This window comes from Camelus bactrianus, chromosome 6, assembly GCF_048773025.1.
Source record: "Camelus bactrianus isolate YW-2024 breed Bactrian camel chromosome 6, ASM4877302v1, whole genome shotgun sequence".
In the NCBI taxonomy this organism is placed as follows: Eukaryota; Metazoa; Chordata; class Mammalia; order Artiodactyla; family Camelidae; genus Camelus; species Camelus bactrianus.
Window position 1 is genome coordinate 75,076,620 of NC_133544.1, and position 18,007 is coordinate 75,094,626.

Below are 18,007 nucleotides of genomic sequence, written 5' to 3' on the forward strand. Positions count from 1 at the left end.
TTTCTAATTCCTTTTTCATTTTGAGCCTCAAGATGGTATGATGAATGTATTCATTATACAGCTGGAAAAAATAGTTAAGTGGCTATAGCTTAGCTGTGATTGAAGTAGGATTAGAGGTAATATCTCTTAATTCTTAGTGTAGTAATTTTTGTATTTTATTTCACAGATTCTAATTCAGGGTATGTTCTCAACTACTTCTAAGTCTTGGGACAATTTTACCAGCCATTAATTTCTCATCCAAAAATGAGAAAGTTCAAGTAGATGGTCTCATATTTTCTCTCTGATATATGAATTCAGTTTTTAAAGTACCATTATGTATGGTAAAATCAGATCCCACAAAATGATCCAGCCATTCTTGTTCTTCTTGTATGCTTATTGATTATTAGAATTGTGCTCATGGAATTAATTCATTGACTAAGGACTTTTTCTAGTACAATGTGAGCTCCAGAGAGTAAAAACCTTCTCTATCTCGTTTTACTAGGCGCTTATATAACCCAGTGCCTGAAATGTGGTGAATGCCCAATAAATACTTGAATGAATGAGTGATAATGCGGCATGGCTGGAGGCAGCATAGTGCTCTGGAAGGAACATGCACACTCTTTGGTGTTACTCCTACTTCATTAGATCATGAGAGATAATTCAGAAGTTGTGGGAAGGTTATTTGGGAGAATGTATATAAAGTTCAAAGCACTAAGCCTTTCAATTAAAATGTTAGCTTCTTATTTCAGTCTTCTGGAGACTCAGACTTCTTTTTAATCAAGAGGTTTTTTTTTTTGTTATATAAGCTGGGCACATGTGGGCACACTAGGTTTAATTTTAATTTTAATAATCCTTATTATTTTTCTCTTAGAGTTTTACATGTGGCACCTGTAAAAGATGAGGCTGAGAACACGGAAAGCTTCTCAGCAATCAAATCAAATCCAAACACAACGCACTGCCAGAGCAAAGAGGAAATATTCAGAGGTTGATGATAGCCTGCCTTCAGGAGGAGAAAAACCACCGAAGAATGAAACCGGCTTGTTGTCTTCAATTAAAAAATTCATTAAAGGAAGCACACCCAAGGTAATGGTTTTGTCTTTACCTTTTACTTTTATCATTAAAAGTGAAGTTTAGGTTGTTTTCTCTAAGTGTGTAAAGATGAGAAATCTAATATTGCTAGAGTTTACTTTAAAGGAATATGTCTACATTTTGGTGTTAAAAGAATATTTACATATAAAATGTTTAATGGCCATTCAAGAAAACATTATTTCTTCTACTTAACTGATTCTCTTAGCCTTGCATTTTTTTCAACATAGTATTATGGGAAGTAAAAGAAATTTTTTCTTATTCCTTTACTTACATTATTTTCTTTTACTTCCATTTTTTTCATCTCAAGGATAAGTTAAAGTTTCTTGTTAATATTAGTACATTATCTAATTGGGAAGATGATTTCCCTTATCTACCTGAATTCTAACATTTGTAAAATGAAAATGTATTATTCATTAAAGAGAAAACAAAGTTATTAAAGAATAGACACTGACCAGGAGTCATGATTCAGATTCATACTCTGGACTAACTTGAATGATCTGAAGAAAGTTGTTTGCCCCCGTGAGCCTCCGGAAGACAGTAAAATGGGACTAATACTAACAGCTTTAGAGCTGCCTCAGAGTTTCTTTCAGATAAATGGCAAATAGGTAGAAAAGCAGCTTGAGAAATGTTAATGAACTCCATAAATGGATAGGGTTATTATCATTCATTGTATATATATTTTGTTATCACTGTTGACTACTCTTGTGTTCTTTCCTGGGATTATTTTAATTTATTTTTTATATTTATAATTTTGTTTTATAATTTATAATATATTTATTATTTATATATGTATACATATGTATGATAAATCTTATTATAATGTAAGTTTATCACTTTGATAACTAGAAAAATAAATCAGCATGGTGATTTATTTATAGTGATAGTCATAGAATTAACAAAATCTGGTTACTGTGAACCATTGGCCAAGATTTAGAAATATTCTGTGGTTGTAGAATTTTTCTTTTTGTTTTGGTAGTTTTATTTTGTTTCATTTTACTAATAATATAAGTAAAAATTATTTTTGTTAATTTTAAATAGAATTTTTAAAAGTTTCTTTGAGTTAATTTATGTAGTACTAGAAGTATTTTAGTATTATTGTATAAAAGATCAAATTCCTTCCAGAAACATGGATTTCTGAATCTGTAAATTCCTAATGGGTTGTCATTAGCCTCTGATGAGAACGTTACTCGATGTTAGTTCATTCTCTGAACAACTCTATAAATGTAGAGTTTTTCCTCATCTTGAAGAAAATAGATCTCCCCTTTACTTTTTCATTTGTTCTTTTTCTCCATGTGCAAGTGCAAACCCTCAATCACTGTCCTGGCGAAATATTTCTAGTTTCATTATATGACATTATATAATATATAATATATATCACCCTCTTGGTCACCCGCTTCTGTTATTCATGAAAGGTAAAAACAACCAGAAGTGAAGGTGGGTTTTTCTTACGTCTTCTGACTTCTGTTCATTTTTGTTTCCTTTGAGCTGGACATTCTTCTATTAATGTGGCATCATATCATATCATGCCTTCTTTTTTCTCCTTTAGTAGTCTTAGATCTGTCTTTGTTCATTAGCAAATTTTTGCCTGTGCCAGTTAGAACACTCAGGGATTTCTATAGAAATTGCTGTCAGTTTCCTTTTTCTTTTCTTTTAAACTTAAACCTAGGATTTTTCATTACTACCTACTTAAATAGGATACAGCCACTAAAAACTTGTTTACAGACTAACGTCTTATTAATTAATATTTTTAAGCAAGATTTTCATACAGCTGCAAACTTATTTAATTATACTGTTATTCACCCCATTTTCATTATTATATTCTGTAAGGTTATTTTGAAAATTAGTATTTACTTTACTGAAATCAAGGTACACTGTTTGTTTTCCCAGTCTACTAACCCTATGTTAGAAGTATATTAAAAGATTAGCTTGTCATGTATTATTCCTAATGAGCTTATACTGGCTTCTAATTGTTGTTTCTTATCTGCGTTGTCCTTAAACCATCTTCTTGATAATACATTCTAAAATTTTACTGAGTTTCCAGTGCTTGCTTTTATGTTTAGTGTCTTAAATACAACATTATTGTCTTTTTCAAAATTTGGATAGGAGTTAGAAGCTAATATTTATTGAATATCTGTTAGGTGCTTTATATCCAGTATCTCCTTAATGCTTATAACTGGTATTTTATAGAATAGAAAAACTGAGGCTTAGTTAATTGTACAGTTGCAACTTATACAGTGTTAATTATAATTATTATAATGTTAATTATAATTATTCTAACAGCAGTAATAATTATAATAAATAACTTGCCCAGGGTAAATAAAAATAATAATGAAGAACAAATATGATGATAGTTAATAAATTATTGAGCATTTACTATGTGCCCTGTGTAAGTTCTTCAAACCATATGAAGTAGGTTCTATCATCTCCATATTACAGATGAGGAAACTGAAGCACAGGGATAACTTTGCAGGGTTACTTAACTTTAAGTAGCAACACTGGAATTGAAACCCAGATACTCTGGTTTCAGAGCCTACATTCTTAACCTCTTTCCACTACTGCCTTTCCAGTAAGTGACAGTGCTGGGATTTAAACCCAGGTACAATTTGACTGTGATACCTGTGCTCTTTTTTCTGTATCATTCTATCTCAAAGTAGCTAGATACTGTCTTTATAGCATCACCTATCTTGTGTAAGGATTGAAAATTTTCTTAATGAAAATAAATAAGAATTGAGTCTTCCTGTGCTCCTAACTTTATCATTTTCTTGTATCATCAGCTCATAGCTTGAAACATTCTCTTTCTAGGAAACTTTTTCCCCTAATATTGTTTGCACATATCATCCTTCTCTGTCTTTAGTTTCCCGATTGGATGATAGATTACTTATTTCCACAAGTGTCCTTTTCAAAACCAGGTTAGTAGGTAACTCCCTATACTGCTTCTGGTTTCTTGTATACCTTTTCTTTCTTCTTTTGGACTTTTAAATTTATGTGGTTAGAATTTAACTTTTTAGATAAACTTCCTTGCTTTCTTTTTTGAGCTGTTTTCCTTCTAAGGTTTTTGACATTGTCTGTCTTATGTCTTATGAGTCTGACTTTTTGAAACTTGGTCTCTACATTATAGCCAACTTTTTTGCTCTTCTTTACTATTATGATTTCTAGTTTGAATGGCTACTGACCCATTTTTATGTTGCTAATAAGTTTTAATCTGTATTCTAGTCATAACTTGGCATAAATTAGCCATGAGAGTATTTACGTAATTTAAACATATGTTGTTCATATAAGAGGTGTGTACTAGTTTAGTAGGTATATAATAGTCTGCCATAATGAAATATCACAGAGTGGGTAGTTTAAACAACAGAAATTTGTTTTCTTACAGTTGTGGCAGCTAGAGGTCTAAAGTCAAGGTGTTGCCTGGTTGATTTTTTTCCTGAGGCTTTTTTCCTTGTCTTGCAGATGACCACCTTCTTGCTGTGTCCTTATATCATCGCCCTGTGTTATCTGTGTCGTAATCTCCTCATCTTACAAGTACACCAGTCATATTTGGATTAGGGCCCACCCTAATGTCCCCACTTTTTAACTTTAATTACCTCTTTGAAGGCCGTATCTCCAAATATGATTACATTCTTGGTTTCTGATTGAGGTTAGGCTTCAACATAGGAGTTTTGGGGTACACAACTCAGACCATAACAGTGAATGAAATCTCTGGTCTCTTTCAAATTCTGATTTTATAATTCAAGGATTTACCACTTCTCTCATTACAGAATTATGTAATTGTCAGTAAGAGTGCTCAGCAATTGTTCATATGCAGTCTTTCTGCTTTTAGCATAGTGAGATTTCTGATATATACTTGAAGTGAAGGAAGAGCTCACAGTTAAAATATATTTCCTTTATACCAACAGTCTCTCTGTACCTTTCTAAATAGGTGGTTGAATTTTCCCATAACAAAATGGTCTTTTTCTCTGTTTATAACTAAATACTGTTATGCTGTCATAGTTAAGGGTTGTCAGTTTCCATATGGTTATAATTCTAATAAAGTAGTACCTGTTATGTTAAATCAGTGTTTTTAGGTCTTTTAACTATGATCCACAAAAAGGAATAGCATCTTGTATACCACATTCATATATATGAAATAAAACTCTCCCTTAATATACTTGATATGCTCTGATTTTTCTTTTCTATTCTGTTGTTTTCTTATTCCCCTTTTAAAGGTGATTTTTTCATACTATAAATTGACTTTGTGATCCACTAGTGGATTGTGCTTAGTTTGAAAAACATGATTAGATGAAAACTTTATTCTAACTCTTTAACCTTTGTATTACCAAATTTCATAGCTTTATTTGGAAATTTTCCTCCTTCCAGAGTTAAATCCCACTTGTTCATGTATCTTTGTAGATAAGTTATTTAACAACCAGATTAACTAAGTAATTTACATTTATTATGGAATGAAAAAATAAGTTTGGGCTAACCAGTTGAATTTAATGAAGGAAAACCTAACTGGTTTTCAGATTCAGTCATATTTATATTCTCTCTTCCTTTCTCTCTCTCTCCCTTTTTTTCCCCTCCCTCCTTTTACACACACACACACGCACACACAATCAACTAGCATACATGCATACATTCATAATTTCCTTGCACACACACACACACACACACACATCAACTAGCATACATTCATATATTTCCTTGCTTGATCTGCAGAACTGTGAGCACTTAGCATCCAGATCTTAGTTTCTAAATACCACCTTTCACTAAAAGAAATAAAGGCTCCTTGAAGAAATATCTCATTCTAAACCTTTGGTATTAACAGATTATAACCTCTACATTTCTAGAATGAAATAACCCATGAGACCACAATAAATACATAGATGAATGAATAAAGGAAAAGTTCTTCCTCTTTCCCCTTCCCCCCTGTGGATATCTAGTTGGTTAACATCTGTTAGAAACTTTGCTTGAAAGTCAAAGGCTATATTTCAGTCTGTTTCTGAAATTATTCTTTTCCATTGATTTATAGATCTATCGTTACATCTGTACTGTACTGTCTTTATTACTACAGTTTTTGTTGTGAGTCTTTTTTCCCCCCAGTTTTATTGAGATATAATTGACATATAGCACTATATACTTTTTTGTATACATGAGCAATTAGGTTTTGTTTATTTTTTTAATGGAAGTATTGGGGACTGAACCCAGGACCTTGTGCTCGCTAGTAGGCACATACTCTACCACTGAGCTATTACCTCACCCACCTTGTAGTGAGTCTTGAAACAAGATAGGTAAGTATTTCAACTTTTTTTTTCAAGTTTGCTTTATTATTTTAGATCCTTTATACTTACATATAAATTATAGAATTAGCTTGTCTGTTTCTCAAAAAAAGCCTACTGGAATGATCATAGAAATTGTTATCAAATATGTAGGTCATTTAATGAGAATGGACATCTTAACAGTATTGAGTCTTCAATTTAAAGTTTTTACTTTCTAGTTGTTTGTTGCTAATATATGTAAATATTATTGTTTAGTATTGACCTAGTACTACAAGATTTCATGGGGTTTTATACATACATATCATATACCAGATAACTAGAGTTTTACTTTTTCTTTTCTGATTGCTAGGCCTTTTATTTCTTTTTCTTCACTTATTGCATTGATTAGGACTTCTCATACATTGATTAGTAAAAGTGGTGAGAGAGCAAACACCTTGTCTTGTTGCTGATCTTAGGACATAAGAGTTTGTTTACACTAGGTATGATATTAGCTAAATATTTTCCATAATCTTTTATCAGTTTAGGAAGTTCCTTTCTGTTCCTAGTTTACTGTAAGTTTTTATCATGTTGTTGAGTTTTGTCAAAGACTTTTCTGCATCTATGGAGATGTTCTTCAGATTTTCCTCTTTTAGTCTTTTAATATGGAATAGAACTTAAATTTTTTTTAATGGAAAACCAAATGTGTATGGCTGTATGATTTGCTGCTTTTTTTTGTTTTTAAGGATTTTTTGTATCTGTGTTCATAAGGGTTTTGATCTGTAATTTTGATCTGAAAACTTTAAAATTTGGAGATTAGAATTATACTGGTATCATAAAACAAGTCAAGAACTGTTCCTCTGCTTCTTGTTTCTCAGAGAGCTTGTGTTGGCTTAGTATTACCTCATCCTTAAATTATTAGTAGAAATCTCTGGTGAATTCTAGAGAGGGATTTCTGGAATATAATTGAAATTGCTTGTGGGATAGCTTTTAATATAAATTTGATTTCTTTAATATATTTGGGGTTGTTTAGTTTTTCTATTTCTGTTTTGGTTTTGGTCATGTGTGTTTTTCGAGGACTTTGTTCATCTAAGTTATCAAATTATTTGGTGAAAAGTTTTATTTCTGTGTTGACCTAGTAATGTATGTAGGATCTATAATGATGTTCCTCTTTTCATTCCTGATGTGAATAATTTATGATTTATCTTTGTTTTGTTCTGTCTTGCTAGAGCTTTATCAGTTTCATTACTCTTTGAAGGAACCAACATCTGTCTTTGTTCATTTTCTTTTTTTGTTTCCATTATCTATTTAATTGATTTCTGCTTATTATTTTTAGTTTTTTTCTTCTACTTTCTGTTTGATTTACTTCTACCTTTCTAACTTATAGAAATGGGAGCTTAGAACAGGAATCAGTCAACTTCATCTATAAATGTTTCAGATAAGAAATATTTTAGGCTTTGTGGACTGTATTGTTTCCATTGTAGCTGCTGCTCAACTCTTCCTTCGTACATAGTACATAAATGAGAGTGTGACTTTGGACTGGCATTTGAATTTCCTGTAATTTTCATGAATCATGAAATATTACCATTCTTTTGATTTCCCCCTTCAACCATTTAAAAATATAAAGACTATTCTTGGCTTGCTGACCATATAAAAACAGTGTGCTAAACCTAGCATCTGGACTGTAGTATGCTGGCCCTTGCCGAGATCATCAGTACTGCACTTTTTTTTTCCTAATGTAGGTATTTAGAAGTACTGCTTTCCCACACGTTCTGATTATATTTTTATTACCTTATTTGTGATTTAATTTGACCCATGAATTATTTAGAAATGTGTTATTTAATTTCCATATATTTGGGCATTCCTTAGATACCTTTTGATTGTGATCCAAGAATATACTCTATGATTTCATTTCTTTGGTGTTTTTTGTTATTTTGTAACATATAGTCTATTTTGGTGAATGGCACATGTGTACTTGAAAAAAATATGCATATTCTGCAATTGTTTAGTGTAGTTCTGTAAATATGTTAGATCAAGTTGGTTGATAATATTCTAGTCTTCTGTATCTTATTTTAAATACTCAACTCTTAATTGTGAATTTGTCTGCTTTGTCTTTCAGTTCTATCAGTTTTTTCTACATGTATTTTGAAGCTCCATTGTTAGGTGCATACACATTTATGATTGTTGGGTGTAAATTATTCTTGTTACTGCTGTGAAATGTCTCTCATTATCTCTAGTAATTTTATTTGCCTTGAGGTTTACTTGGCCTAATATTGATATAGCCACACAGCTTTCTTGCTTACCGTTTACATGCTATACCTTTTTCCACCCTGTGTATTTATATTTAAATTGGCAGAGTTAGTCTTTTTACATTTAGTGTAATAATATGGTTGAGTTTAAAATCTCCCATCTTATTTATTCTGTATTTATCCCATTTGTTATTTGTTATTCTGTTCTTCTCCTGCCTTCTTTTTGGTAAAATAGTTATCTTTTAGAATTCCACTTTATCTCCTATGTTGACTTTTTTTAAAATTAAACACAATAAGACACACTGATTTAAATATATGTTTTCATGAATTTTAACATAATTACACATTCATGACCAAAGAGTACCGTTAGAGTTTTTGCAGACAGTGTCACAGCATTATCTTAGACAACCATGGATCTACTTTCTATCATTATAGAGCATATAAATCTTTCCTGGTGTTACATGTGAATACAACTTGTCATGCTTCCTCCACTCAGCATAAAATTTTGGATTCATTTGTGTTCCTGCATGTATCTGTAATTTATCCCCCACCTTCCCTGCACCTCAGGTAGTATTCTGTTGTATAATTTGTTAATCCATTTGTAGTATTTCCATTTTTTGGCTGTGGTGACTGAAGTTGCTATGAACATTTCTGTTTTGAATCCGTGAATTGGCATATATTTAAGTTTGGATAAATAACTAAGATTGGCATTGTTGTATTATGATAGATGTATGTTTGTTTTTTTGTGTTCTCTTTATTGAGATATAATTCACATACTGTAAAATACATCCATTTAAGGTATAAATGTAGCAAGTAGCTTTTAGTACTATGCACAGAGTTGTGCAGCCATTACTGCAGTCAATTTTAGACCATCAATATCATCCCCCAAAGAAATGTTATACTCCTTGGTTATCACCTGTCAATACCCCCTTTCAGTTAAAATTTTTTCCCATTTGTTGGGAGGGACTTTAACTTTTCTCTTGTGAATTCATTGGTAGTCCCTCTTGAGCAAGTGGTCCTTAAACTTTTTGAACTCAGAATCCTTTACATTCTTACAAATTATTGGAAATCCTAAAGAACACTTATTTATGTGGGTTATATCTGTCAGTATATCTCATTAGATATTAAAATGAGGAATTTAAAAAATACCTATTCATTTATAATTACAATTTTAAACGCATTACATTTTAATACAAATAATATTTTTCTAAAAACAAAAAGGAAATTAATGGGAAGTATGACATTTGCAGTTTTACGGATCTCTTTAATGGCTTCATAGAGGGTAGTTGTTATCATTGAAGACTATAAAGAAAATCATACTCACATGTATTTAGAAAAGGAGTATTGAAATACGCTTTTTAGATAATTTCAGGTACTATACCAAAACTTGATAAATGGTGTAGTATCTTAGGTTCTTGTTCTACGATTGAATTTGAAAGCACTGCTATGATCTTTTCATTGGTCTGTCTTGCATTTGGAATGGATCTTTTATCTGTATATGACTTTGTAACATCATACACTGATTATTTGGGACCTACTGGTTCACTAAATAATGTAGATCTTCCACATGTGTCCATATTGACATACTTAATTAGTCAGCATTTAAAAATCACATTTGTGAACAACTCCACTGAACTCAATGAAGCTGTCAAGCTCATAGTGCTTTGTCCAAGTTTTCTAAAATCCCAAGTTTTGCTTGAAAGCTCAGATTTTTTGTTGGCAACAAAAGGTATCAGTTTTTCCTGAAGTGACAGGCTTGCTTTGTTCACTTTTCAGAAAATAATCTACTTCAAGTAAAAATAGTTTTCCATCTGAAAAAGTGGTCTCATTCAGCTTACAACTCCAACAGTCATTCAAATGCTTTTACTCAAGACAATTATGGAAGCAGTTTGCAATAGAAGTGCTTTATGGGTACTTCCCATCTTACATAGAATGTTAACACATATTTAAGGGTTAAGATTTACTTAATTTTAAGCTTCATCAAGGACATTCTTAAGTAGAACTGGCTCCCCCCACCCCCTGCAAGTACATGGCAGTGAAAAATACAATGACTTTTGGCTGTCAGCACCTTGATTTGTGCTAAGGTGGCAGTAATTATAAACCATTGCTTTTTTGCACAGACATCACAAATGTCAGCACAAGTTGTTCCAGGATAAACTGAGATATTTTTTTAAAAATTGTGTTGGTTACCATGCATTCACAGTAAAGAAAATTTTTGATGATTTGTTGATACTGATATCAGATAAGTATAGTCAAAACAGAAAGTCCCAGCCACATTAGTAAGGCTAAAGTCCAATTCTGCAGACCAGATATTAACTCATTTTCTGTGTTTGCAGCTAGGTCTTTAATTCAGTGATTTATCATTGGAAAGTGGAAGTGCTTGTTTTTTTAATTGACTTTTTATCCAACAGACTTTCAGCACAATTTACTGTATAAGGGTTTGTAAGTTGACCATGTCATATACACTTTTTCAAACAATGCATTATAATTTTTTAAGATACTTCATTGGGTTTTGTCATTTTAATTTGAAAGCTTGTAACTGTTTTTGGCTTTTAAAGATCTGAAATACTGAGTTTTTTAATTGAAGTATAGTTGATTTACAATGTTGTGTTAGTTTCAGGTGTACAGCAGAGTGATTCAGTTTGTGCATGTACATATATATTATATATATTTTTTTAGATTATTTTCTATTATAGATTATTATAAGATACTGAATAGAGTTCCCTGTGCTATACAGTAGGACCTTGTTGCTTATCTATTTTATATATAGTAGTGTGTATGTGTTAATTCCAGGCTCCTAATTTATCCCTCCCCCAACCCTTTTCTCTCTGGTAACCATAAGTTTGTTTTCTATGTTCGCGAGTCTGTTTTCTGTTTGTAAATAAGTTCATTTGTATTCCTTTTTTTTAGATTCCACATATAAATGCTGTCATATGACATTTGTCTTTCTCTGTCTGACTTACTTCACTTAGTATAATTTCCAGGTCCATCCATGTTGCTGCAAATGACATTATTGCATTCTTTTTTATGGCTGAGTAACATTCACATCTTTATCCATTCATCTGTCAGTGGACACTTAGGTTGCTTCCACGTCTTGGCTATTGTAAATAGTGCTGCTGTGAACACTGGGGTGCATGCATGTATGAATCTTTTCGAATTAAGAGTTTTCGTATTTTCCAGATATATGCCCAGGAGTGCATATATCTGAAAAACTCCGTTTTTAGTTTTTTAAAGAACCATTATACTTTTGTCCATAGTGGCTGCGCCAGTTTACATTCACCACCAACAATAACTGAATGATTGTTCTCAAATGACAGTGCAACTGAATTGGCACCATAATTCTATTTGAATATGTTCTATTGCATAAGACACAGTAAGCCAACTTAATACTTTTGAAGCCAGAGGGGAAATAGCTTTATCATAGTTTCATTTGTAATATACAGTTTCATTTAGTTTCTTTGGAATAAATTTCCCCCTTTTGTGAGTCAGAGAATTCTATGTCAGTTTCTTTTCATCACTTGCAGCAATGGATTGAAATCACAAATCACCAAATCTTCTCTTTTTCAATCCAACAATCTGTTCTTAATTATAAGTTTTCTTTTATTTATAAAATTACTAAATTCTAAAGTAACGTTTAGATAAAACTTTCAAAACCAAATTTAACTTTATTGTAAATCAAAACAAGAGTACTCTTACTCTGTTTCCATGTATATGAGACTACAGAATAATTTACTAAATCATAATGAGGATACAGAGATTGTAGCAGGTGTAAGATAGCTAGTAAGTGCACAGTAGAAATATTGAACACAGCAGAGAGGGTATAGCTTATGCTTAGCATTCATGAGGTCCTGGGTTCAATCCCCAGTACCTCCTCTAAAAATAAATAAACCTAATCACCTCCCCCTGCCAAAAAAAAAAAAACAAACCAAACAAACAAGCAAACAAAAAAAAAGTATTGAACACAAAGATCTTTTGTATTTACTCATGTATTTGTCTTATTGGTATTCATTCCTTACTGTAGATTTAGGATCCTATCTGGTATTATTTAATTTATGCCTAAAGAACTTCATTTGATATTTCTTATGTTGATCAACTGGAAATGAATTTTGTCAACTTTTCTGTCTCAGAATGTCTTTAAAGTGAACATTATCTCTTACCGATTTCTCTTACAGTGTATGTATATATTCTGAGCCTGTAGTCATTACATACTATCTTTTAATCCTCATTTATCTTATACAGATTCTATATATGTTTGGTATGTTTAATGCTTATCCTGAGTCCTCAGGTTATTGTCTGCAGTTGATTTTTTTTGTCTGAAGCTCATTTTCTGGTAGATGCCATGTGAAGCACTCATGGGAACAGCGTTCTAAGTTTTATACTTGAAAATCAGTTTTGCTGCATGTAAAATCCTTGGCTTCCAGTTTCTCTTCTTGGTTAAATGTTATTCCATTTTCTTCTGGTGTAAAAAGCATTGCTGTCAAAGTTTGATGATGCTCTTATTTTTCCCTTTAAAAATAAATTGATTTTTGCCTTGTTTTTCAAAGGATTTTTTTCTTTAAATTCTGTTAAGTTTAGACTCTATCTTTATATTTGTTTTTCTGTGTTGATAGGTTTAGTTAAACAATGTATTCATTATGTAATTTCAGATCTTTTATTTGAGGAAAATTTTCTGATACTCGTTCTGTTGCCTCGTTCTTGTTTTAGTTTCCACCTCGATCTACTGTGTCTGCATTCAATGTTTGTTACATTTTAGTGTCTTAAAATTCTTTCCCCCATTTTACCTTCTGCTTATCTTAAAGGCATAATCTAATCTAGTTACTCACTTTTATGTCCCAGTTTAGTCTTTATTTCCAGAATTTTCTTTTATTTCTAATGATTTTGTTAGTTATGTCTCTTCGTTTCTGAGTTTTTCTAACTCCGATGTATGTGCAATATCACTGTCTTAATGTCTTTTGTTTGTTTTTTGGTTTTTTATTTTCTAATGGAGGTCTTGAGGATTGAACCCTGGACCTCGTGCTTGCTAAGCACGCAGCTCTGCCACTGAGCTATAACCCCACCTCCCTTAAATTTTTCTCTTTTTTTCCCTTAGTGTCTTTTGTCTTTTTTGAAATAAAAGTTACAATTTTTATATAGTCTCTTATGCTTGTTAGAATTTTCTGATATGCTTTCTTTACCTGGAGAGATGTTATTTTACTCGTTGTATGTTTTAGTATAATAATTTTGTGTGGGGTTTGAGATCTGTACTTTATTTTTGCTCATTCTTTGAGATGAGTTTTTCTGAATTTTTAGAAGGTTGTATACTTCAGGGTATCTTTTCTAACTAACTTTGTTGGTTTTGTGTAGTGTTTAAAAATATAGTGATTGCTTTTTGAGTTTTCCTGTCTCTTTATCCCTACCCAAATGTTAACTGAAACTTTGGTCTCCTCCTGTTGTGCCTTTCCTACAGTGGAATTTTGATTCCATTCCCAACAGTTTCCCCTCATGTGGAGCTCTATTCTACCAGGAAGCCAAAGTTGGTCAATTTCAAGGGTTCATAGGAGCTAAATTGTTCCTGTTTCAGTCTCACAATAGGCCCCTTTGCTATTGGATTGGGCAGCAGCTTCCTCTGCCCTGTTTCATCTACTGTCATCAAATTGGCCTTCCATACTTTCCGTTGAATACCTACCTATTAGCTATTTTGGGCTCTTCCTATTCTCAAATGTGTCACACCCCTCTTTTTGCATCCTTTTGCTTTCTTCTACACTGGTACATATGGTTACTCCAGTGTTAAGGGCTATTGGTTTTTCCTCATCTTGGAGTTTGGGTGAGGAGTTTTGTTTCATGGTTTTTGTTGTAAATTTGCTCTTGGATTTTTGTTCTCTGTGTTTTCTTTTGGATTCAGAAATTTAAGAACACCAAATTCCCAAGATTTTCCCCTTAAAACTCTATCTTAGTGAAAATGAAAAATACAAATTCCAGAGAAGACTTTGTAGGGTTATTAGATTTATTAAAATAACCTGTTTTTGTTTTTCCTAGTTTCTCTCCTAAAAATTATACTATATCCAAAAATGTCCCGAAATTATATACTTGAAGGTTTAAGAATAGGATTTGGTGACGAATTATCTTTCAGAATTGGAGCATTAACAGACATTTGAATGCATTATTCTGAAGGATTTTATTGTCAATGACTGCAGACCTTTAACCCTGATCTTAATAGCTTCCTCTTCCTTTTTATAGATACAAGCTAAAGTATTTGAATGTTTTCTCAGTTGAGCAGAGTATAGCCTTTTTTGCCATATGTGGTACCTTGACATTATCAGTTAGCTTATATACTATTGGTAAAGAGGTAATTTCAGTATAACATGGATGGATTTTGGCTTATACCAATTTAGGGGATACTGAGTAATGGGGGTTGAATTTTATACTACCCCCCCACATACACACACAGAGTTTTTAATTAAAAGTTGTAACCAGAGGGGTTTTGTCCTGGTTTAGCAGGGACTCTTCTTGTGTGGCAATTTGCATTTCCTTTTGTGTCCATTTTAGCAGTCCTCCTGGTTTAAAGCTCCAACTTTCCAGAACCCATAAGACCTTATTTCTGCTTCCCTGTTTTTAATACCTTGTATTAAGCTCTAAGGTAGCATTTCAGCTGCTCTTAGCTGCCTAACTGGAGTGAACGTTGAGGTTATCTCTGGCAGTCTCAGTCACTGATTTTCTTAGTTCTGTGTTTGCAGAGCTGCAGGGGTATTGGCTGCCCCAGTGTACCCTACTTTTACCCTCCTGGACCCATTTCTCCCCCTTGTTATTTTTAGCATTGCAGAATACAAGGTTTCCAGGAATGTATATATGTATTTATGTTATAGCAGATGTACTAAAAGACTTCTTCAAGAAAATCCTAGAGCTTAGTATAGTAAGGCTTTGCAGCATTATTTCTTTTCTTAAAGGACTTTATAAAAATAGCTCCTGTATTTTCCTGTAATAGAGATCCAATGTTTGAGATATGAGCCTTCCTGTTCATCATTTTTAAATGCAGGGGAATGATAAGCAGTAAAAATTGAGGAATTATGTTGTGGATCACTAAGGCATTATTTTGTGCTATAATGATACATTGTTTTGATGAATCTACCTAAAATCAAAGAAACTGCTGAATAAATTCTGTATTAAATGATATTTGCAATATTATCTTTTTTCTATTTTGATCCAAGTAGGAAATTGTGATTTTGGCCATTTACAATACCAAGATTTGTTTTAGAAATAATGAAGTCATATTCAACCTTTAGGAAATGCACAGTAGTATATTATATTATTATTTGCTGTGGTGTAACAGTTTGGAGTACAAAAAAAGAGAAGTTATTCCTGTTGAATAAGAATGTTGATTTTATGTATAAATTATGTACAATATAGATTTAAAAATTAATACTTATCAAAAGATTTCAGGTACTTTCATTAAAACAGCAAGGAATTATAGGCCAATATTATAGTAATGTAAGAAAGTTGCTCACGTGGTAGATGAGCAACCACGTGAGCTCATGGTAAATGACTCTAGAAAAATTTTACAAATGAGGAAAATAGATGTATAAATGGAGAAAAATCAGGGTATTGAATGGAGTATACTATTTTGGTCAGTTATATAGATTTTCCTCAATTTGTGATAGGGTTATGTCCTAACAAACCCATTGTAAGTTGCAAATATTGTAAGTTGAAAATGCATTGAATGTACCTAACCTAGCAGACATTATGGCTTAAGGTAGCCTACCTTAAACAATGCTCAGCACTTACATTAGCCTACAGTTGGGCAAAAACATTTAACGTAAAATCCATTTTGTAATAAAGTGTTGAATATCTCATATAATTTATTGACTACTGTAGTGAAAGTAAAAAACAGTGGTTATAAGCGTATCAGTTGTTTATCCTCATGATCAAGTGGCTGACTGGGACCTGTAAGTCACTGCCACCACCCAGCACCACAAGAAAGTATTGTACCCACATATTGCTAGCCTGGAAAAGATTAAAATTAAAAATTCAAAGTATACTTTCTGCTGAGTATGTATTGCTTTCACACCATTATAAAGTCAAAAAATCATGAGTTCAAGCCATCGTAAGTCTGGACCCATCTGTATTGCAAAAATAGAGTAAACTGATCATATAGATTTGCCCCATGTAAGGAAATGAGTAGAGAGCTCTGTTAGGTGTAGATTTGGACGTTTAAAGAACTGAGGTTGACATTAGGTGTGTGGCAGTGGCAGGCCTTATTATTTTTGTATCGTTTTTGGTAATGTGTGATATGCCAGCAAATTCCAGTAGGGTTCTCAAGGAAATAATTCCTTTTCTTGCAGGTAATTGTAAAAATAAGGAAAATTGCTGAAAAGTTAGAGCACATTGTAAAATTCAGTATTTCTGTAGCACGAAAATTTAATGGATCCTGGGGAAAGGATCTGAATTGTGAGGATGCTATAATTACATTTGTATATTATGATTGCATTAATAAATACTCTTATGACACTGATTTACTGTGGTTTCTACTTCTGTTAGATATTCTATTGTTTCTCTTGGATATGAAAAATAGTATAAAGCGTATTACAACATATTTTATCTTTTAAAAAACTGAGTGTAATTGACATACAACTTTATATTAGTTTCAGGTTTACAGCATGATTAAATATTTTTATATATTGCAAAATGATCACCACAGTAAATCTGTTTCACATCTGTCACCATACATAGTTACAGAATTTTTTCTTGTGATGAGAACTTTTAAGATTTACTTTCACATATGCAGTATTATTACCTGTAGTCACCATGCTGTACATTACATCTCTGTGACTTATAACTGGAATTTTGTACCTTTTGATTCCCATTACCCATTTCACCTATCCCCACCTCTCTGCCCTTGACAATCACCAGTCTGTCCTCTGACTTTTTCACTTAGTGTAATGCCCTCAAGGTCCATCTATTTGTTGCAAATAGCAAAATTTCATTCTTCTTTAATGGCTGAATAATATTCCATTGTGTGTGTATATTACCTTTTTTGTCCATTCATCAATTGATGGACATTTAGGTTGTTGCCATGTCTTGGCTATTGTAAATAATGCAGTGAACATGGGGGTGCATATCATATTTTATCATTTTAAAACTGCAACCTGTAAAGCGGAATGACTGTTAAATGCGTGTTTTCTCCTCTCATATCTTAAGGAAGAGAGAGAAAATCCTTCGAAACGGAGTAGAATTGAACGTGATATAGATAACAATTTGATCACATCAACACCAAGAGCAGGAGAAAAACCTAACAAACAGATATCTCGAGTAAGACGGAAAAGTCAAGTAAATGGAGGTTTGTTAATGTTTAGATACTGCTTTATTAGGTATAAGCAGAGCTCTCACTGGACATGTTATCTTTTCTGTTTTTGAAAGTCTGTTTGAGCAATATCTGCCCTTTTTTGTAATCTCCTTTGTATTAAATGTTAGTAGCATGGAGTGAAT

At 32.3% G+C, this 18,007-nt stretch overlaps 1 protein-coding gene across 2 annotated transcripts in view; it reads left to right on the forward strand.

Moving 5' to 3' along the window:
• CTDSPL2 (CTD small phosphatase like 2) overlaps window positions 1–18,007 on the forward strand; it is a 68,229-nt gene that overhangs the window by 16,200 nt on the left and 34,022 nt on the right. For both annotated transcript variants that reach the window (XM_045524155.2, XM_010965247.3), the window contains exons 2-3: window positions 851–1,062; window positions 17,720–17,858. In XM_045524155.2, the coding sequence (XP_045380111.1) occupies window positions 877–1,062; window positions 17,720–17,858 (325 nt within the window). In that variant the 5' untranslated portion in view covers window positions 851–876. The remainder of the gene's footprint in view (window positions 1–850; window positions 1,063–17,719; window positions 17,859–18,007) is intronic.